The 21,290-nt window shown below is 52.6% G+C and overlaps 1 protein-coding gene across 3 annotated transcripts in view; it reads left to right on the top strand.

Annotated features, from left to right (window-relative positions):
- Positions 1–21,290, top strand: part of PRKG1 (protein kinase cGMP-dependent 1) — a 372,819-nt gene that overhangs the window by 9,900 nt on the left and 341,629 nt on the right. Inside the window, exon 1 of one of the 3 annotated variants that reach the window (XM_042021837.1) lies at positions 17,315–17,677. The exons of 1 other annotated variant lie outside the window; for it this stretch is intronic. In XM_042021837.1, coding sequence (XP_041877771.1) covers positions 17,367–17,677 — 311 coding nt within the window. In that variant the 5' untranslated portion in view covers positions 17,315–17,366. Of the gene's footprint in view, positions 1–17,314; positions 17,678–18,443; positions 18,608–21,290 lie in introns of those variants that run through there. One more of the 3 variants, XM_042021855.1, reaches the window with a different exon arrangement.

Genomic DNA, 21,290 nt, shown 5'->3' with positions numbered 1-21,290 from the left:
CTCCTTCTCCTTCTCCTTCTCCTTCTCCTTCTCCTTCTCCTTCTCCTTCTCCTTCTCCTTCTCCATCTTTCTCCTTCTCCGTCTTTCTCCTTCTCCTTCTTTCTCCTTCTCCTTCATTTTGTTGCCAAATATTCAGTAGTGAAAAAACAACTCTCTTTTAAAAGCTTTAAATCAAAAGGAAAACACAGGAGGAAACTTGACATGGAAGTTTCTATTCCGTGGATCTCCCCAGCCAGCTTTTCTTGGATGGCTCCTGCCCAGGCAGCCCATAAAAAGTCCACTGGAGCTGGTTTCGCCCCAGTGACTCCTTTCCTGACCCTGCTCTGAGCCTGTGATTCCCTGGGAACTGGAAGCAGCAGCTCCCTGTGTGGGTGTTGTGCTCATGGCGTTCACAGGGTGAGGGGGAACACTGAGCTGATAATTCCCTCCATCCCCATTCCAGCCTGCAGAAGTTGGGCTGGCGGCATCTGTAAATCCAGAGTGTGACCCTGATTTGGGGAGAGAGATTTAAAATCACATTTGTGGCTGCTTCAGAACCCTTCTGGCGGGGCTGGGAGATGCTGGGTGGCAGAGGATGAAGGGGAAGCGCTGCAGCTCCATCAGTGGGAATCTCAGCCCCAAGGGGAATCTCAGGAGGTCGCTGGGGCCGGCCGTGCTCATCCAGCCCCGTTTGCAGGAGCTGAGCCCGTGGCCTCTGTGCAGGTTTTGTTTCCACTGGTGCATTTCTGTCATTAATAAAATCACCCTCTTCCCATCCCGCTCCAAACCCTGCCGGTGACCAGGGCGGCCCCGCGGTCCCTGCGAGCTGCAGGGAACATTAATTGCCCTAATTGCTCTGCTTTAAAGACTGGTTCCGTATTTCCAGCCTGAATCTGTCAGCTTCCCGGCCCAGCTGCTCATCCTGCCCTGGCTGTTTGCTGTCCTTCCCACGCTTCTCCCGAGCGCTTTTCCCTCACTTTTAACCCCCCTGCGCCAGGATGAAAACCCCTGGAGCTGGAGATGCCCTCAAGGAGCTCGAGTTTGTGACTCAGCCACTTCCCAGCAGCCTTTTGATTGCATTACATGGCTGCAAATGCTTTTCTCAGCCCAGCTTGCAGGTGATTTAATAAAACTTGCTAAGCTCATTCCACGAGATCTGTTTTCCATAGGGGGCCCTGTGGGTTGGCATTTGTTGTCTCGCCTTAATTTTTCCAGCAATTAAATGGAGGCTCGTGCATCCCAAAGGACGGGCAGGATTTGATGTCAGGCTGACACAATTACCTGTGGGACTTCATTTACCTGCTAAAATCCTGGCCGAGTGTTCGCTTTCCTCTGGCTCTCCAAAGTGGATTGTTTTGCATTCCAGAACTCAGCAAAGATCAAGAGCAGAGCAAACTCAGTGACCCTCTGGCCCGCCTTTTATTGGAAATTTAAAAACCCACTGTGTAAAGACCTGATCCATTCTGTTTTCCAGTATTTTGGCTGTCCATAATTCATATCCTGATCTGTGTTTTATCTGTTAAGGTGCTGACCCATGAGATCATTTTTTATCCAGGGACTTGCCCAATATTTTCCTTGCTAAGGCAGCTGTGACCATGAGTTTAGTGCCCCATCATGTGACTCTTCCTGCCCCCCTCAATTAATGGGAATGAAGTGAGATTTGGGCAGTTTTACTGTGCTGCTGATGGGCAGGAGGTTTTTCTTTCCAGCCCATGCTGCCTGGGCAAAACTGTGCTAACACTTCCGTTTAATTAGACAAAATCCCTCCTCATTTTATTTTATTTTATTTTATTTTATTTTATTTATTGTATTTTATTGTATTTTTATTTAATTGTGTTGTATTTTTGTATTTTATTTTATATTTTATTTTATTTTATATTTTATTTATTGTATTTTATTGTGTTTTTATTGTATTGTGTTGTATTTTATTTTATTTTATGGTATTTTATGTTGTATTTTATATTTTATTTTATTTTATTTTATTTTATTTTATTTTATTTTATTTTATTTTATGTTTTATACTTTTCCTCTTAGTCTGAGGCACATGGTCCAGGGAGCAGGGGTGGTCTTTGGCCTGGAGAACATCAGGATTGCCACGAGTGTCTTGCTGAGGACATGAGGATGTTCTGGTGATGTTTCTTCTGCCCTTTTCTCTCCGCTGGTCCCATCCCAAGCGCTTCTCTCCCCAGTCCCCATCCTAAGGGGCAGATTTAAGGAGCAGGATTTGAGGGAGAAGCTGAGGTGCTGCTTCAGGCTGCTCCTTCTTGCAGCAAAAGGTGCCTGAGCCTGGTACCCCCTAATGAAACCGGGGAGGGAATGATTTCCCGCTGTGGGGGGAAGCATTTTCCGCTGACATTATCTCACTTTGGCCTTCAGACCCAACACAGGGATAATGGGGTAATTACAGCCCGATTTGATGTGCTCAGGCATCACTTTCATTCCAGACAAACGTTCCTGGAGAAGGGAAATGTCATCCCACTGCTGGCTGATCTTGACAAGCTCAAGGTGGTCGCTCGCTTTTGCCTTCCCAAGTCCGGTTTCCCCTCGTGCGCATCTCCAGCCATATCCAGGGTAATGAGTGTGTTTATCAGGGGGATAAAGCAGGCATGGACCCTCAAAAAAATGAGAATTTACTGATCCCCAACCAGTAAAAGTGTCCAGGAGGTTAAACAGAGTTTTATCTTTTTAAGTGTGCTTCTCATTCAGGAGCACTGGAGGAAAAAATCAGGCTGGAAATGAGGAATGGCGCAGGTTTGTTTGGGACTTGGAGCTTTGGCATCTCCCAAAGAAGGTCAAGCCCTGTGTGGAATTTTATTGCTCTGCACAACTCCCTGACAAGAGGGGGCAGCCAGGGGGATTCCGGCTCTGCTCCCAGGAAGCAGGGACAGGATGAGGAAATGGCCTCAAGTTGCTCCAGAGGGAGTTTAGATGGGATAGAAGGGAAAATTCCTTCACCAAAAGGGTGGTCAGGCCTTGGAAGGGGCTGCCCAGGGAAGTGGTGGAGTCACATCCCAAACCTGTGGATGTGGCAGCTGGGGACGTGGGTTAGAGGTGGCCTTGGCAGCGCTGGGGAATGGTTGGACTCAATCTCAGAGGGGTTTTCTGACCTTTAAGATCCTCTGTGGAGGATGAACCACCAAGCCCTAAAAACCCTGGCCTGTTGGTCAATGTTCTGATTTGGGCAAATTTAGAAATATATCCTCTGAGAGAAGGCAGGTCACAACCAGCCCTCCCCCACCAAGTTCGGGAAAAAATAAATTTTCCTCGGAGGAAAGTGAAAGAGATAAAAACTGTTTATTTAACAAACACACAGGAAAAGGATAATAATGCTAAATAATAAAACTTCTGGCTGTGGAGAGAAACCTGGGGAAATTTCCGAGTCCTTCCATAGATCTCTCTCTCCCCCTCCTCGGAGCTGGGACGGGGTGGTGGGCCCACCTCCAGGGCCAAGACCTCGGTGGAAATTCCTCCCGATGTATTCTGATGTTGAAACCGTCCAGCAGAGCAAAAAAAATAAAGGAAAAACAAAGTCCCAGGAAAACAAAAGTTCAACTTTCTGTCTCTCTCCAGAGAAAGAAAAAGGAGCTGAAAAACTGGCTGAAAGCAAGCAGGCTGCTTCCCCACCCTCACTCTGCAGAAGCAGACAGGTTTTATCTCTGTGTTCTCAGAACATGAAAACAAACTCCTTTGAAGAAGTACACTTTTCTCTCTCCCCTCTCAGGCTCAGTTTAAAGGCACAGAAAGGCACGTATACTAATTTCTGGGCATAGTGCAGCGATAGGGAATACAACATCAAGTCACCCCAATACAGTAAAAGAACTGTCAAACCTGGGCTGTTTCTCCTGGGGTTTTTTTTGCACAGCCAGCCTCTCCCTCATTTTTCAGTTCAGAAGGGCTTGGCAAAGAAGTGGTGCAAGAAAAGGAAGGGTTTGGTACCATCTGGGAGAACTGGGACTGGACAGAGCATTAATGTAAATCCAGTGTAAAGCTGAGCTGAGGATGGGTTTTATGCCACCCCCCTCCTGGCCTTGGCTTCTGGGAGGGAAAGGAGATCTGGGAGAAAAGTGCAGCTTTAACACTTGGATTATTTCAGCTTTACCTTCCACGTGGCTGGAAATGTTTGATGCTTAAGGCAGCGACAGACCCACGCCTTGGGGTAAAACCCTGACAGAATGCAGGGCACAGCCCTCGGCCTAATGCTGGGAAGTGCTTAAAAAAAGCTCCCAAAACCTGATGGCCTCAGTTGCCAGGGAGTAGAGGGAGGGAAAAGCTGCGGGGCTGCACAGCCCCCCGGCTTTCCTGGGAATGAAACAAGGCTTTCAGTTCTGCCTCCCCACCCTCTGCCCTCGTAAAAGGCCTCACAGAGCAGAGATTTTTAAGCAGAAGGTTTGAATAAGGGCTGTACGTGGCAGTGGTGCCCTGTGGGTAACCACAGCACCCTCAGAAGCTGCGGATGGAGCCGGAGGTGGCCCTGGCCCGGCGGCACCGGTGGAGGCTGAAAGGCCGTGCTGTTCCTGCTACGGGATTTTTATCGGTGAAATCCCGGGAAGAATTCCTGGGGGGAGCTGCCAAACCCCCAAAGCCAGCGGGGAGCTGGGGAGAAGCATCTGCTGTGTGCTGGCACGCAGGGTTTGGCCGTGGAAAATACCTTGGCACAGCTCTTTGGGACTGGAGGGGACATGGGGTGGCTGCGCCGGCAGCGGAGACCCCGAAGGGGGAAGATTTGGGGATAAACACACTTGGACAGGAAAAAACTGGGTGGTTTGGGGGTTTTAGAGCATAGATCTGCTCAGCTAGGGTGTTTGGGGGTGGTTTGGGGATTTAGAGCACAGATCTGCTCAGCCGGGGTGGTTTGGGGATTTAGAGCACAGATCTGCTCACCTGGGCTGGTGATGGGCACCGGAGGTGGCAGTGCTGACCTGGAGCTGCAGGTGGAGATGGGGGTGAGCCACTCCTTTCCCAGGGATTTTGAGCACCTGGATGTTTGTCCTTGTTCAAAACAGGTGCCTCACTTTTCATACGGATTTACCCATCTTCCAGTTCTTGTAAAGCCTTTTGCTGCCCCTCCAAAAATGCCACTTAATACTGAGCATTTAATCAACATTATAGCGTCGATACAATGCAAAATCAGATTCTTATTCTACTTTTTTTCTCATGAGCCCCTTCTGCCCTTGACAAAGACCAGCTCCTAGGTATTTATTTCCCTTCTTCAGCACCATCTCCAGCTGCATCCTTTGCCACAGGGGGATTTTAGCACTCTGAAAAAGCAGTCCAGCTTCAGCCATCAGGAGTTACAGCTCCTTCTTGGCTGTCTCTTGTCCTTCGAGTTCCTTGGGGCCAAACTTCACCCTCTGGGTTTGTGTGGGGCCATTTCTTCACCGAGGCCCCACCAAAGCAGAGGGAGGAGGTGGAGAGGCTCTTCCCAGCAGGAGGAGAGCTCCAGCCTGGCTTTCCTGGCAGCCTGCAGGTGGGGTGGGCACAGGTAACACCCCCGTTGTTTGGAGGTCCTGATGCCCATTTTAGGGCTGTAGGGTCCTTCCCTGCGGAAAGCCAGCGCTCTGATTGCCAGGAGCGCTAATCATGGCCGAGGTTATAGGGGAGAAATGTCTGAGTTGCACTGTTGTCCCTTCCAACACATTCCATCAGGCAGCCCAAAGGAAAAGCTGATTTCTACCCCCACATTCCTTTGATGTCACTGGCCTCCCCTAAAAACCAGGTGCTGCACGTGGGGAGATGTAAACCACGACATTTTCGGTGGCTAAATTTTCCCTGCTGTGATCCCTGGCATAAAGAGGAGCTGGGCCTGGTGGGGCAGGGCTTGGCTTTGCCTGCCAGGTCCAGTCAGTGGCACTGAGTGCCAGCAACTCCTTTGAAAGAGCTACAGCCCGTAAATAATTAATACCTGCTGAATTATTCAGCCTGGGAGTGCAGCAGATGAATGCAGGGAGCTGACCAGGCAAAGAATGAGTAATTATGTTAATTAACCCGTGCAGCTCACTGGAGGTGCAATTAAGTTCATCCTTCGGGCTGCTGTGATTTTTTAGGAACAGAAATGAGATAAAAACGGAGTAAACTAAAGCTGCAGTTAGAAAAGAAGGGTTAAACCGTGTGGCTTGAATGATCAGCAGATGAGCTGTGCTCTAATTCAGGTGGATTTATGTTCCAACAGCCTTCCTTCAGTTCCTTGCCTTAAGGGGGGCAACAGGTACATTTTTTAAAGCTTTAATCACTGCTCTCTTCAAGAGCTTGAAGATGTTTCTGCAGATTTAGTAGTGTGATGTGCCAGTCTCTGCTTTTTATTTTCTGTGTGTTGCTGAAGAGGCAGAAAAATTAAAAAAAAAAAAAGAAAAAGATATTAAAACCCCATTAGCATCATGAAATGAGTCCTAATAACGCTCTACAAATTGAAAGCTCAATTTTGCAAACACATCACTTGGCATTCGGTGGCCAGCAAAACCTGAGTTCATGTTAAAAGGCTTTTCTGGTGAAAGGAAAAAAAGAATTTAGGAGTTACAAGTGGAAAACATTCCCAATATTTCCCCCTGCTCTTGTATTGTTCGTAAGCATTGCTTTGCACTGGGAAGGATTGGATTGGGTCAACGAGAGAGAAGTTTAAGGAATGCCTGAGATTTTTCCCAAGCTCACATGGGAAGGATCTGCTCTGAGCCTTGCCTCTCATCAAGGAATTACCCAGGTGAGGTGAACTCTCAACTGATGATCTCAAAACCTACTCCAGCTGTGAGTGTTTTGGTGAAACCTTTAAACAGGAGAAGTGAGGGTGGTAAAATCCATGGTTTCTTCTCCTTTTGGAAGAGCAGAGGTGGTAGAATTTGACTAATCCATGAGGTGCATTTTGGATTCAGGGTTCTCACCTCCTGGTAGGGATTTTGTGCCACTAAAGAATGGGGTACTGGGCGGTTTCACTTGAGGACTGATTTATGTTCCTGAATCACTTCATCTGCTTGGGTTTGATTTGCCTTTTAAAAGCTTCATTTACCCCCTGTCCTGAGCATCACCTACAAAAATATAGAGAAGCTTGAGGCATAGTAAACTTATTTACTTAAATCCCCTTCCTAGTGGGGCTCCTGAATTGATTCTTCTCCCATAATTTACTCCTCTGTGCTCCGCACTTGCTGTTTTGCTGCCCAATCAATACCAATTCTGTCTGGAAATTGCATTCATGGTTTTTAAAATTGGAGGTTTTCTTGCAAAGCTTGACTTTATCTGTAGATCTGAGCAGTTTGGGAAGTTGGGGTTTGTTGTGGGTTTTTGGGGAGGTGATAGATTAACTGCAGTTGCAGTGATATATTTGTGGTATTAGTGTGAGCTGTTTAAATTTAATTGACTTTTCTGGGAGTTTACAAGGGGATATAAATGGAGAGTGAAAAGAGCCAGACTCCTGAAAATGGAATAATTTAAAATGCAGAGAAATGAGACAAAACGTTGTGCATGTAGACAAAACAAAGCCCATTCATTTTTCAGTATGGTCATTAATACAAAAAAAAAAAAGAGACATGTTTGGGTCTGTGTGGCTTGCATGTTGTGTACACACTCAGAGTGGTTGGGAGTTGAGCCAGGAGCTGGTGCAAATCGATGCTTTAATGTCCATTACTGCATCAAAGCATCGATTCAAACTTGAAACACATCAGTCTTTCGCATCTCTTTAAGGGGGAGCTCGGTCAGGAATGGTAAAGGGAACCCACCCAAAATGTGGGGTCTGCAGGCAGTGCTGTTAGAGCTCTGAAATAATTTGGTTATTGGGCAAACTGAGCATTAAGCAGAAGCAGGCCGTGAGTCTGATTGCTGTAAGGGACCTGCAGACAGTGCTGTGGCTTCATAAATGCCCATTTTTATATAAACAAGCCCCTTAAGGTGCCACGTGTTGGCTTTTTGGGGAGTTGTGGTCGGTAACTCGAGCAAACCTTGTGCTTAAAAAGTTGTGGTGGCGCCTTGCCGAGAGAAACAGAATAAATTAATGTATGAGCTTGAGCAATATCATTGCAAATTCTTTTAGTGCGTGAATATTTCTGGTTTTGGTTGTTTCGGGGTGATTTTTGCCGGGTAGTTTCTCTGTTCCCTCGGGGTTTGGTGGTGTCGCCTGCCCCGAGTGTTTGGTGCGCGGCTGCAGCTCGAGCAGGGCGGCAGAGGGCGGCCTTGCTCCTTGTGCTGCTGCTCCCTCCTCCCGGGAGAAACGGGGATGAAGAGCCGGGAAAAGGGGCGAGCGCGGCGAGCGCTGTGCCGGGGCTGCGGGCCGTGTAAGGGAGCGGAGCAGGCGAGCACCCGCTGGGGAGGTGGCCCGGGAGCCGCGTCATGCCCAAAACATCGCTGCAAGCTCTGCCTGTGCTGATAGCCCTGGCTCGGAGGCGAAAAGGCAAACAGCGGGCGCAGAGCAAGAATGAAGCGATTTTTGTGCGTGTGGAAAGGAGCAGGGGGTGGTTTGGAAGCGGGCTGGGAGTTGGCGCTCCCGTTCCAGCGCGCAGGAGCCTGGAATGCGTTCCCTTCCTGCCGCACAGTGCGGGGTTTGTGCCTTGAACCGATATTGAGCCTTCCTGTTGTGCCACGAGGCCCTTCCACAGCATGCTGGGTGCTCTCAGGATGGGCTTGGACACCGGGATTTGTGTGCTGGGATTGCACAAACTCGGGAAGGGGGAAATGGCCCCGTTGCCTGGGCCAGGCTGCTCAGGGAAAGGCGAGGAGATAAAGCTGCAACGCAAACAGTTCTCGCAGAGAAATCACCTGGGCCCAGCACAGGCAGGACCTGGAGCTGCTGGAGAGAGTCCAGAGGAGGCTCCAGGATGAGCAGAGGGATGGAGCAGCTCTGCTGGGAGGAAAGGCTGGGAGAGCTGGGATTGTTCAGCCTGGAGAGGAGAAGCTCCCAGGTGACCTCACTGTGGCCTTGCAGGGCCTGAAGGAGCTACAGGAAACATGGAGAGAGACTCTTGACAAGGGCTGGAGGGCCAGGACACAGGGAATGGCTTCCCAGTGCCAGAGGGCAGGGCTGGATGGGATATTGGGCAGGAATTGTTCCCTGGGAGGGTGGGCAGGCCCTGGCACAGGGTGCCCAGAGCAGCTGGGGCTGCCCCTGGATCCCTGGCAGTGTCCAAGGCCAGGCTGGACATTGGGGCTTGGAGCAGCCTGGGACAGTGGGAGGTGTCCCTGCCCATGGCAGGGGGTGGGATGGGATGAGCTTTAATCTCCCTTCCCACCCAAACCCAGTCTGTGATTATATAGCAGGTCAATACCAGCTTAGAAATTTTTCTTTCCTGACCACAGAGAAGCAGGCCCAAAACACACTTTGCCCTTGCAGCAGCATCACTTCCAAGGGATTTTTCCCTTTAGGTTTGAGGAAGCTCCCAGTAGCTGGTATCACAATTCCCCAGAAGTGATAACTCTGCTGTTTTCCACCCAAACCAAAGATCGGGAGTGGGTGGGGACGAGGAGCTGGGGCAAACCTTCCCGAGGTGTTTGTGGTGGGGAAGATGTGCACAGGTGAACCTTCCTGGCATGTTTGAATACTCTGCCATGGAGGGGGGTTAAGTTAGAGGAAAAGCAGCTGGGAGTGGAACTGGGGTGAGGAGATGGAGCAGTGCTGGCAGTGCCAGCCAGGAGGGAGCCCTGCAGCCCAGCTGGGGCTTTGGCTGCTGATCTGCAGCAGAAATTGAAGAAGGGTGAGGATGAAAGTGCTGCCCGTCCCCTGACTCACCCAGGGCACTCAGCTGAGAAATGTTGGCGGTGCTGAGGAAATCAGGCGAGTGCTGGTCTCTAATGCTCTGATGAGTAGAGCAATCAGTTCCTGCAAACACTGACAGAGAAAATGGTGAATATAAACATTTTACACACTCAGAGAGACCAACTTGATGGAGTTCCCCCAAGCATAAATAAGAAATCGCTGTTGAAGCCAGTGGAGCGCTGTAAAACCTTTGTGAAGCCTGATGTGAGCCCCTGTTTGCAGATTGTGCCTGGATGATTCATGGATATTTCCTTGGTACTGTAACAAACCAGCTCCTCTGTGGGGTGCAGCCATTGATTCTGAGCCTTAAATGATCACAGGGCTGAGCTCCTGAGGACAGAGCTTTTTGGGAAATGTGCTCTGACAGAAAGGGTTTGGCATTGCTGGAATGGTGGCCACAAACACCTGTAGCTCCCTAAATGGAAGTCTGGTGCTCCAGTGGAATATTTGCAGTTGCTCAAGACATGCAAATGTCAAAGACTTCAGGACGAATTCTGGCACAAATCTGTTTTTAAAAAGGAAGGCATCTCTCAGTGCAACTTAAAGAAACACCAGCCTGTTCTTCAGACATGCAAACCCCAGATTTAAAACCTGTGGTTTGTATTTATTATTATAAATACATTATAATACCTGAATTATAAATACCTGAAACAGCCAAATAATCATTTTTAATAAGCACAGGAATGAATCTGATTATATGAAGAGACAGGGCACTTGTTCTCAATGCATCATGAAATAATGGTAACACACTGGTTATTCTCATATCGGGGGGGAGCAGAATTTGTGTTTATTTCTAATCCAATTTCAAATATAAATGAATTGTTTTGAAGGCTGGATAAATCAACCCAACAGACCAAGGCAATTATGGGAGGTGAGTGGTGCATTACTGGTGAGGAGAGATAAGAAACACTGCGGGGTCTGACAGGGTGAGGAGAGGGAGCACCCAGAATTGCAAATGCCCGGGGCTGCTGAGAGGTTCGTCACTGTGGGACCCCTGAAGTGAAGGAATGGCATCAGACAGCCTCGGAATGAGGCTGGAGAAACGAGCTGCTATCAATTAATATAATTTGGGGGGGGGGGTGGAAAGGAGCCTCTTGCTGTTCTCACCTTCCTGAGGGTTTTGCTTTCCACCTCTTGCAGCCAGAGCACCGTGACTAAAACAATCAGCGAGGTGCAGAAGGCAGCGCAGGCCAGAGAGGGGAACAGCTGAAACTGAGGAGTTCAGCTGTGCTTGTGTCGTGGTTTCAAAGGAAACAGTGAAGGATTGCAGCTGTCTCGTGGAACAAATCTCACTTTCGATGAGCCCAAGTTTTTCCCAGCATCTGACAAGGACCAGTGCTCTGGGAGAGCTGGGATTGTTCAGCCTGGAGAGGAGAAGCTTTGGGGTGACCTCACTGGGGCCTTGCAGGGCCTGAAGGAGCTACAGGAAACATGGAGAGAGACTCTTGACAAGGGCTGGAGGGCCAGGACACAGGGAATGGCTTCCCAGTGCCAGAGGGCAAGTTTAGATCAGATATTGGGAAGGAATTGTTCCCTGGGAGGGTGGGCAGGCCCTGACACAGGGTGCCCAGAGCAGCTGGGGCTGCCCCTGGATCCCTGGCAGTGTCCAAGGCCAGGCTGGACATTGGGGCTTGGAGCAGCCTGGGACAGTGGGAGGTGTCCCTGCCCATGGCAGGGAGTAAAATGAGCTGAACTTTAAGCTCCCTTCCCACCCGAACCATTCTGGGATTCCAGGGGTACCCTGGGAGCTGTTGCTTGCTGGAGTCCCACATAAAGACAAGCCAAGGGGTGATTTCACATGGAGAAAGTGTAGGACAGATGCAATCCAGGGAGGAATGTGTGGGGGGCAGGGAAGGGGACAGGGTCACTGAGCACGAGCTGTCCCCAGCAGTCCAGCTCTGGCTGATGAGAAGTGGAAGGAAGCTGGCCTGGCCATCCCAGCCATCCATCCCCCTGTGGAAATCAGACCCAGCATATGGCTCCCACCTTCCTTCAACTGTTCCAGCTTCCCCCAGTCCCACAGAGATGTGTGTGGGAGCAGAATGAACCTGTTTTCCCAGCAACATCAACACAGTTGATGTTTTTTACAGACTTCACCTCTGTTGCATCCTGGATCTCACGGCCCCACAACTCAATCTGCTTCCTTACATCTCGTTTAATTGGTCCCTGGGTTCATTTGCTGGTTGCTTAATGGCTGAAAGCAAAAGGAAAACTGCATTTCCAGGGCCTGTGTTGTCTAAATGCTGCTTTTGCTCTACACTGGCAGTGCCCTGGGACTGCGAGAGAAGCAGGGCATGGGCAGTGTTTAATTGTGGTAACTGCAGAGAGCGCCGAGTGTTTATTTTGGCAGCATGCAGAACAAGTTTCTGCTTAGTCTGAGCCTAAGGAGGCTTCCCAAGGCAGATGAATTGTTTTGAAGCCATTTCTGGCTTAATCCAGCCCAGAGGAAGAAGTGTTTAAGCTCTGCCTGTGTCTGATCTTGCTGGGCAGTCCAGCCTTTTCTGGAAAGTGGGAGAAATAAACTGGCTACTTGAGGTGTGTCTGGACAGGAGGGATCGGGATCGCGGCGCTGGTTCCCGCAGCAGGGATCGGGATCATGCCTTTGGTCCTTCCTGGAGAAAGCCTGGCCCCAAGGGTGTCATTCAGGCTGAGGATGTGGGAAGTGCTCCCAGGAGTCTCACAGCATTCCCTTAACCCTGAAGGGCTGTGGAGATCCACAGCCACCACGTGCCCCCAGCTGGTGGGGTGAGCTGCTGAAAATCCAACTTTCCATGTGATCATGGGAGAAAAAAACTCCTGCTTTTTTGGAGGGCAGAGCTTTCTGCAGATGTGTGGGCAGGGATGGTGGGAATAGGGTCTTGTTAGTGGGGACAAGAAGTCAGAGGGATGGTTGTGGTTGCTCTGATGGAAGGAACAAGCTTTGAAGGGCTTGTTGAACTTCTGGCTATTGAGAAGGATTTTTTGGGTGCCATTTTTCTGTAGAACTCTCAGTGAGATGAGTGACACTCGTGTTGTTCCAGCTCTGCAGCCCAGCCAGCAGGAAGCACAGCCCAGGCTTTGCTCCAGCCTGGAAAAACAATGAGGGGAGGGGGATCTATCACCTTGTAGTGACAGGAGGTGCTTTGTGCCTCTCTTCTTCCCAGGCAAAGAGCCCACGAAGGAGAATTTAAAACTTCAGTGCGATGTGGCACATGCTGGAAACCACTGTGTTACCTGCAGAATCCTCTGCTATTCCACGCTCCCAATGTCTCCTCCTTCGGCTTTGCATGGCACGAACATTCATTTTTGTGTTCTGCGTGTCCCTAATGTGATATAAAAAGCTAAATGCATTACAACTGCAGAACAGCACATTGTTATTTTTTCCTTCGGCTTCTTCTGCAGCGAGTAATTTTTTGTTCCATTAATAAGCCTCGTGGTGTTTTTCTTTCCCTTCTCATGCACTCTAGCCCAGATTCATCCTGGGAGCGTTTCCTAGGCAGGCTGAAATGGCTGTGCAATCTTCACACTTCTCAGTGTTTCTTACTGAGCCTGGAAAGAACCGATGCACTAAAGGAAAATCATCAGGATAATCCAATTTAGATGTTGATTTGACTTCCAGCACGCAGGGATCAGTGGGGTTTAAATGACAGTGCTCAGAGCTGGATATCTCCATCCCTTTGAGGGGAGGAACAAATGGCTTTCAGCTCTGTCTTAGAGGCTCTGGAAAGGACCAAAATAGGGAGGAGGAACATCCAGTGTCATGAGAAAATAGGTCTTGTTTTCCTGGGGAAGAGAGGCTGAAGCACTCCTCAGATATTGTCAGTTCCTGCTCTTTGGTCCTGGCGAGGCTGCTTTGACACAGTAATTTCAGTTTCATCCCCATCCCTGGGGGCTGATTGAGTTCCCAGCTGCCCCCTGTAAATCTGTAGGGCCTGTGGCCCTGGAAGGAGCTGCCAGAGGCGCTTTGGGGCAAAAGGAATGGCCAGCTGTGCCCTAGGAAGGAGTCAGGTATGCCCATGTTTCAGTAGATGGCACTCCTTGCTCTGCCTCGGGGACTGCCGTGGATTTTGGGGATGTGCTGGAATAGCAGGTGGCATCCCATGGGGAAGGTGTGCTGGCCCTCAGGTGTGACTGCACCTCGAGTTGGTTACAAGGTGATTCTTGCAAGGGTTCAGCTGCTGTGCCGCCTTCCTCGAAATTTTCCTGTATTTTTGTCATTCCTTCTCATCATAAAGGTGTTGCTGTGGCTGTGCGGGTAGGGAAGGAATTTGGGTGTGTGCCAGTGGCGGGCAGAGCCCTGCAGGTCACACACCTTCCCAAACCTGCACAAAGCCCCCACCAGCAGGATAATCCATCACAAAATCCAGCCGGTTCAACTTTCTGCCACGGGCTGATCTGCTCCTGCAGATATTTTGGGAAAGAAGGTGTGGATTAGGCAGGGAAGAAACACCACATCCAGGAGGAGGAAAATGTTTATGTATGTGGTCAATGATGCACGTCCAGCCTCTCTGTCTGTGCTGTCCTGGCCGGCTGGAGCAAGGTGACATTTGCCCGTCAGGGATCCTGCTGGCTCCCTGAGCCTTGTCTCGGGAATCCGGGGAGGTGTTTGCAGGATAGACAGTGCTCAAATACGGTTTCAGCTTGGAAAATGGCAGCTGAGTGGGTGCATTTGGTGACAGATGATCCCTGAAAAGGTTCAGAAGCAGAAGCTATTAAAACCCCGGAGCTGTGCAGAGAGGAAATATTGTGAGTACAGCAGAGAGGAGAAACATCCCTGCTCCGTGTGATTCCCACCAGCCAGCCCTGGCGTGCCGTGCTTTGGGGCAGATGTCTGCAGATGCTCTTTTTTTGGCTTCCCACTCGACATCCAGGCACACTCTGGCAGTGGAGGGAGCAGGAAAAGGCTTTGGAAAGTTCATAGCCAAAGGTTTCCTTAAGCTGTGAGCAGCTTCACCCCGTCTTCCCGACACCAAGCCAGTTGGTGCATTCCTGCCATTCTTCTCCCTAAAGCTGTTTCTTTCCATTCCCTGGATCAAGCAGACAAAGCAGCTGCTCTCTCGAGCCTGAGATTTATTTATTTATTTATTTTACTGGGAGCTTTAAGTTGAAAGGAATGGGATCATAGGATTTATTTTTATTGGAGCGGGGCAGTACTCTGGGATCCCCGAGATCACACCCCAGGCTCCGTGCTCGCCTCATGGTTTCTTTGGGGGAGCAGGGAATTGCCAGAAATAGGCAACTACTGGCTGCCTTCCCATGGCAGAGCTCTGCTGTGGGGTTGTGAGGCCCTTTGGGCTGCTCTGGCTTCATCTGTAAACCAGGGAACACCAGCCTTGGCCGTGACAGCTGCTGGTTATGGTCCCAAATCTAAACCTGTGCCATAAAAATCTCCCTCCAGACCCCAAGGGTCTAATGAAAATCTGTTTCCCACCTGGAAATAAGTATATATTTGAGATACACTCAGCTCAATTCCTTGACAGCTTTATGTGCTATAATTTCTCCTGGTTTTCTGAGGATCCTTTCTGTTCTGGGGCACTGTTTTCTCAGTCCCAGGCTGTGTCCCTCTCGTAGAAACAAAGTAATGTTATTTTACTGCCTGTCACGGAGAAATTATCCACCAGATTCCCCTCAGGGCTGCGGTTCTTTTGAAACCTGGTGGGCTTCAGGTAACTGTATCACCTCTCCCTCCTGCAGACTTTACTTCTGCAGGGAGGAAAGCAATAAAACTTGAAGCGTATCGGCTGAAGGCTGTTAAAATATTTTATGTATCGCTGATTCCTAGTTGGTAGGCAGCAGGAATGCATCTGCTTAATGCCTGTTGTCTTTAAAATGGAAATGTTCAGCAGATACTTGGTGCTTTTGTTCCCAATGCGTTATGTGAGATGGAAGCAGAGAGAACAGACAGTTACAAGTGCTGTCTGGGCTTAGACCTGTGGAAACAACTGGGGGACTTTTGCCTGGCACAAATGGATCAAGGGGGGACTGAAAACTGAAGTGTTTTGCATAACCCAAGTTTTTTTTCCCCCCTTTTTCATGTGCATCTTGAGAAATTAAGGATCATGTGCATGAAAAAGCTGTGAAGCCTTATGCCTGTGAGCAGAGGCCAGGCCCTTTCCAACAGCAGCGTGGAGCAGGGAGCAGTTCTGATTCCTCATCCGTTCACTTTTCTAAATTTATTTTATAAAGACCAGCTGCAGGTTGAAAGCTGGAGCCTTGGACTCGGGCAAGTGCCGGTGTGTAACAGGGAAAAAAATAAAAGGGCAAACCCAAAGGAGCTCAACCCCATAATCCTTATGGCATTCCCAGCTCGTGCCTGGCACGTGAGGTCTAGACACAAACATGTAGGTGCCACCCACCTCCAGAAAACATATTCAGGGCTGCAGCCTCCTCCTCCCCAAATCAAACTCCCCAAGGGGGAACAGAAACAGCTGGCAAAAACCTTGGAGCACGAAACTGTGCCGGTGCCCTGGCGCTGAGGAAGCTTTTGTGGGGTTCCTGCATCCAGCTGGGCTCTGGGCCCTTCATCCCAGCTCCTCCAGGCTGGGTGATTTTATCAGGAGCCCCCAAACCAGCTCAGATCCCCCTGTTTCTTCCCCAGAGAGCCAAGGCTGGGGCTGTGCTGTCAGGGCGAGCATCGCCGGCCCTTCAGCGCCTGGCAAAGGGAAGAACCTAGAACCATTTGGCACCAAGGGCTCGGCCGCTGTGGCTCATTGATTTGATTTTGTTATTTCTGTGCTGCAGCCCCGTGGGGTGCATGGCAGAGGTAGGGCCACACAGAAACCCTGAGTGCACGAAGGAAAACCCTGCACTCCGGGAAAGTCCGATCGGCTTTGGTATGGCAGAAACTTGTGCTTTCATGTGAGTATTTGGGGCAGGCAGAAAATCTCCCAGGTCTTAAGTGAGGGGGTTTTTTTTAGTGCTCTGAAAGCCAGATGCCCTGCCTCCAGGCTTCTCCAGTGCAGGCAGACTTGACCGATATTCCCATGAAAATCCGGGTTTTTGGAGCCTGGAGCTTGCTGAGACTTGAGGAGGAGCCATGCCAGGCGCTGGCTTGTGCTTCCAGTCAGCGAAGACAACAAAAATCGTCTCTTTAAAAGCAAAGTAAAGGGGGGATAAGTTCTTTAAGAAGAAGTGGCACCTTGAGTGGAGCAGGGGAGGGAGGGAGGGAGGGGAGCGCGGCCGCGCCGGCAGCGGGACGGGAGGGCAGGTCCGCGGCTCGGACCTGTGTGCTGGCCTCCAGCAGAAGGCCGGGAGGGCAGGCACCGGGAGCTGCTCCCGGCCGGTCCCCTCCCTCCTCGGCAGCCCGCGGGGCGTGGGCGGCGCGGGGCGCGGCGGGGCCGGCGGGAGGGAGCGGGGCGAGCATGTGCATCCTCCCCGCCGCCCCTGCCTCCCTCCCGCCGCCCGCCCGCCTCCTCTCCCTCCCGCTCGCCGCCGCGGGTGTGTGTGTGTGTGTCTCGGCTCCCTCGCCAGCCCGGCCTGACGCAGGCGGCTCCACATCGCCTCTGACAACACCCCGGCTCCGGAGCGCCGTGCCGGGGGTCCGGCTGCGGCGGCGGCCCCGCGGGGCCGGGCCGAGCCCAGAGGGGCGGCGGGGGCCGGGGTGTCCCGAGCGCGGGGAGGCGGCCTGGGGGGGGGAAAGTTGCCGGGAGCGGCGAGGGGCGAGCGCGGCAGCAGGACCATGGGCACTTTGCGGGATTTACAGTACGCGCTGCAGGAGAAGATCGAGGAGCTGCGGCAGCGGGATGCGCTCATCGACGAGCTGGAGCTGGAGTTGGACCAGAAGGACGAACTGATCCAGAAGCTGCAGAACGAGCTGGACAAGTACCGCTCGGTGATCCGGCCCGCCACGCAGCAGGCGCAGCAGCAGAGCGCTGGCACCTTGCAGGGCGAGCAGCGGACCAAGCGCCAGGCGATCTCGGCCGAGCCCACCGCCTTCGACATCCAGGATCTCAGCCACGTCACCCTCCCCTTCTACCCCAAGAGCCCGCAGTAAGCAGGGGGTCACCCCGCCGCTCAGCCTCCCCTCTCCCCCTCATCCCGCTCCATCCCCGGCCTCGCCGCTGCCCGCCGGGCAGGGACCGGAGCGGAGCCCGGAGCGCGGCATTCCCGCACCCCGCATCCTCCCCGGGCGGCCCCGCGGGGTGGGAAAGTTGCGAGCGCCGGGCTCGCGGGGCGGAAGAGCGGCAGGAGCGAGCGCTGAGGTGCCAGCAGAGGGGATCCGGGCGTCCCCCGTCCCGGCTCCGGGAACACCCGGCCGCCCCATCCCGCCGGGGGACGGGGACAGCGGCGGGCGCGGGGGGGACGCTGCTGCCGGCGGGTTGAACCGGATCGTGTCGTGGGCATGGGGGCTTTATCGCTGCGGGAGAAACCCGGTCTCTCTGGGACCCCGCAGGGAGACATTCCCAGCTAGGAAGCTTGGAGCCCGGCGGGATGGGGTGCCCGGCTCTCCGGGCGGGAGCTGGTGTTTTGGGGAGGGGGGTTTGGCAGTAGCAAGAGCTGATTGCAGTGTCCCGGTGCGCTGGAGGGTGTGCGGGGGGCAGGGAAAGTTGCGGGGATCCGCAGGTGCCGGCGCGCCGGGGGATGCGCTGCCCCGGTTTCACACCTGCCGCAGATTAGGGAAATTAGAGCGCCTTAATGGGGAAACGGAGCCCTCGCGGGAGCGAGATCGCTTTCCCTCACTCAGTGCCTTTTGCTGGCCAATAAATCGCCGTGCCTTTGGTTCAGCGCTCCTCACGGGATAAAAAAGGAGGAGGGAAGAAGTGATGAGCGGATGCTCGCCGCGCCGGGCAGCATGTGCGGGTACGGGGCGCGACCTCCCCGTCGACGGGCAAACCCGCCTCCCCCTCCGCGGCCGGCATCTTCCTCGTGGAATTATAACCGGCAGCGCTGGAGGATCCCCGGAGCCATCCCGGTAGCGGGGTGCGTGTGTGCCGGGCGGGCTCCGGGATGCGGGCACCCTGCGGAGCCCCGCGGGGCACGGGGCGGGCGGCTCGGGGACGGTGCCCGGGCGGGGGAGGCGGGGGACGGGGCGTGCGGCACGGGGACGGTGCTGGGCTCGGGGAGCCTGCCGGGGCGGCGGGACCGTGCCGGAGTGTCCCCTGAGGGAGCCTGCCGGGGCGGCGGGACCGTGCCGGAGTGTCCCCTGAGGGAGCCTGCCGGGGCGGCGGGACCGTGCCGGAGTGTCCCCTGAGGGAGCCTGCCGGGGCCGGCCGCGCTCGCCGCGCAGCCTCAGCCCTTCCTGCCGCCATGGCGGCGCCCCGCCGTCTCCAGGCAACTGCCCGCCCTCAGGGCGGCCGCCATGGCGGGACCCCGCGCTGGGCCGGGCCGGGCCGGGCCGCTGTGCCCCTCATGCCGCCCGCCGCTTCCCCTTCCCGCTCTCTCCCGCCGCTTCCACTCCCCCGTTCCCCTTCCCGCTCCCCATTCCCACCGCCACAGATATTTTGTCCTTTTAAGGCGCCTGGCCGCGCGGTGCAAAGGATGGCGGGGAGGGACGGCGGTGGCGCGGGAAGTGCCTCTGCACGGCCCCCAAAACGAACGAAACACCCCAAAAAGTGCGCGCCGGGCTCTGTCAGGACAGGGGAGACAGGGGCTGCTGAGGCCAGGCGGGCGGGCGGTCTGTGAAATCCCTGGGGTGTGTGGTAGACATCCAAGGTGGGATGAGGCATCCCACGGTGTTCACGTCCTTTGGGAAAGCAAAGCACCCGAACGTGTTGGTTTTCTTATCAGTGTCGTTGCCCCTCGGCGCCCTTGAAGTGCGAACGGAGATCCCTGAGCTCCGGGAAGCGCCACAGGTTTCAGCAGAGCGAGCCTGGAGCCTCCGCCGTGTCCAGAGCAATCAGGGGAAGCCTGGCAAAGCCTTGGATTAGCGTTCTCCAGCCGGAATTTTAATTGCTCCTTGTGTAAACGCTGCCCTGCAGTCTGGTGTGGGGTGTGACGCGTGCCACTGCTCTGAGGGAGTGTTTCATATTGATTATCCATGGCCAATACTACTAATATTGTTGACCATGTTGAAGTTGACTTGTGGCTGCAGGTCGTAATCGCTCAGGTGGGGCATTGCAGGGGTTTGGAGCAGCCTGGGATAGTGGACGGTGTCCCTGCCCACTGCAGGAGGTTGGAATGAGAAAAGTTTTGAAGTCCCTTCCAACCCAAGCCAGTCTGTGATGACAGGAAGAGAGCCTTGTTAATGGTTTCAGGAATGTAGGTGGCTCTGGGAAGTGCTGAGTGCTTTGTGTCAGCCCTAAGAGTTTGGTGATCAAAGATAACTCCTGGTGGTGCTGAGGGTTAAGGTGGAGAGGACCTGGAAATAATAAAATATGCAAAGAAGGCTTGGCTTTTCCCCCCTCTTTACACCAAATCAGTGACTCTTTAGATAGTGGCACCCAACCTTTGGTTTTGTCAAGCCACCAGGAAGTGTTCAAAAGGCAGGTGGAGGTGGCACTTGGGGGCATTGGTTGGTGGTGGATGTGGCACTTGGGGACATTGGTTAGTGGTGCTGGGGGAATGCTTGGACTTGATCTTAGAGGTGTTTTCCAACCAAAATTATTCTAAAGTTAGCCTGTGGGTGTTGTGGGGGTTTTTTTGGGGGAGTTTTTTTGTATTTAGGTGGTGCAGGATCTGCCCTCCTGATGTGGCAGAGGTGGCTGCAGATTGGTAGGATCAGTAGTAGCAGCAAATGTGTTGGAAGTGAATTATCATGAGCGTCATGGTAGATACTTGAGGGTCTATGGTGGTGGAAGCTGCTGTGATGCCACGTAGAAGATTTCTGGGTTATAGAGCGGTGGAACTCTGAAGGAGTTGCAAGAGAGCTGGAGAGGGGCTTTGGACAAGGGTCTGGAGTGGCAGGACAAGGGGAATGGCTTCCCAGTGCCAGAGGGCAGGGATGGATGGGATATTGGGCAGGAATTGTTCCCTGGGAGGGTGGGCAGGCCCTGGCACAGGGTGCCCAGAGCAGCTGGGGCTGCCCCTGGATCCCTGGCAGTGCCCAAGGCCAGGCTGGACACTGGGGCTGGGAGCAGCCTGGGACAGTGGGAGGTGTCCCTGCCCATGGCAGGGGTGGCACTGGATGGGCTTTGAGGTCCCTTCCAACACAAACCATTCTGTGATTCTATGAATGGCTTTCAAAGTGTGAAAGTAAATTTAATTGCCTCGTGTGGAAAAATACCATTAAATCTGCAGGATCTTCCCTTACACACAACACCCCCATTTAAGATGCATGTGGTTAACTAAAATCACTTTTTCAGAGCTGTTGTAGGAGTTTTAGTTGCTGTTGCAGGGTTGGGCTTGTTTTGCCTCTAAAATGTTTTTAAAAGTGAAGCAGGACTTTGTGGGCTCATGTGAGAAGCTGAAGTCTATGGAGGGACACGTCCAGCCATTTTCTTCTGAGTTATGAGGTGGGTGAGAGGAATTGGGCGTTAGCACCTTTATCAGTCTCCCTGTTCAAGTTATTTAAAATAAGTGGCTTTTTTCTTCTCCCTCCCATAGGAAGCTTCCAAAAAGTGACTGAGTTAGAGGGCATGGACTGGGGAAAAAGCTGCCCGGTTTTCTGTGGCAGAAAAAATGTCGTGACAAATCTTTGTCCCCTCTTCATCTTCCCAAATTGCTG

This window comes from Corvus kubaryi, unplaced genomic scaffold, assembly GCF_017639235.1.
Source record: "Corvus kubaryi isolate FWS band 111438036 unplaced genomic scaffold, C.kubaryi_AGA036_p1.0 126, whole genome shotgun sequence".
Lineage (NCBI taxonomy): Eukaryota > Metazoa > Chordata > Aves > Passeriformes > Corvidae > Corvus > Corvus kubaryi.
This window is presented reverse-complemented; position numbering and strand designations above follow the sequence as displayed.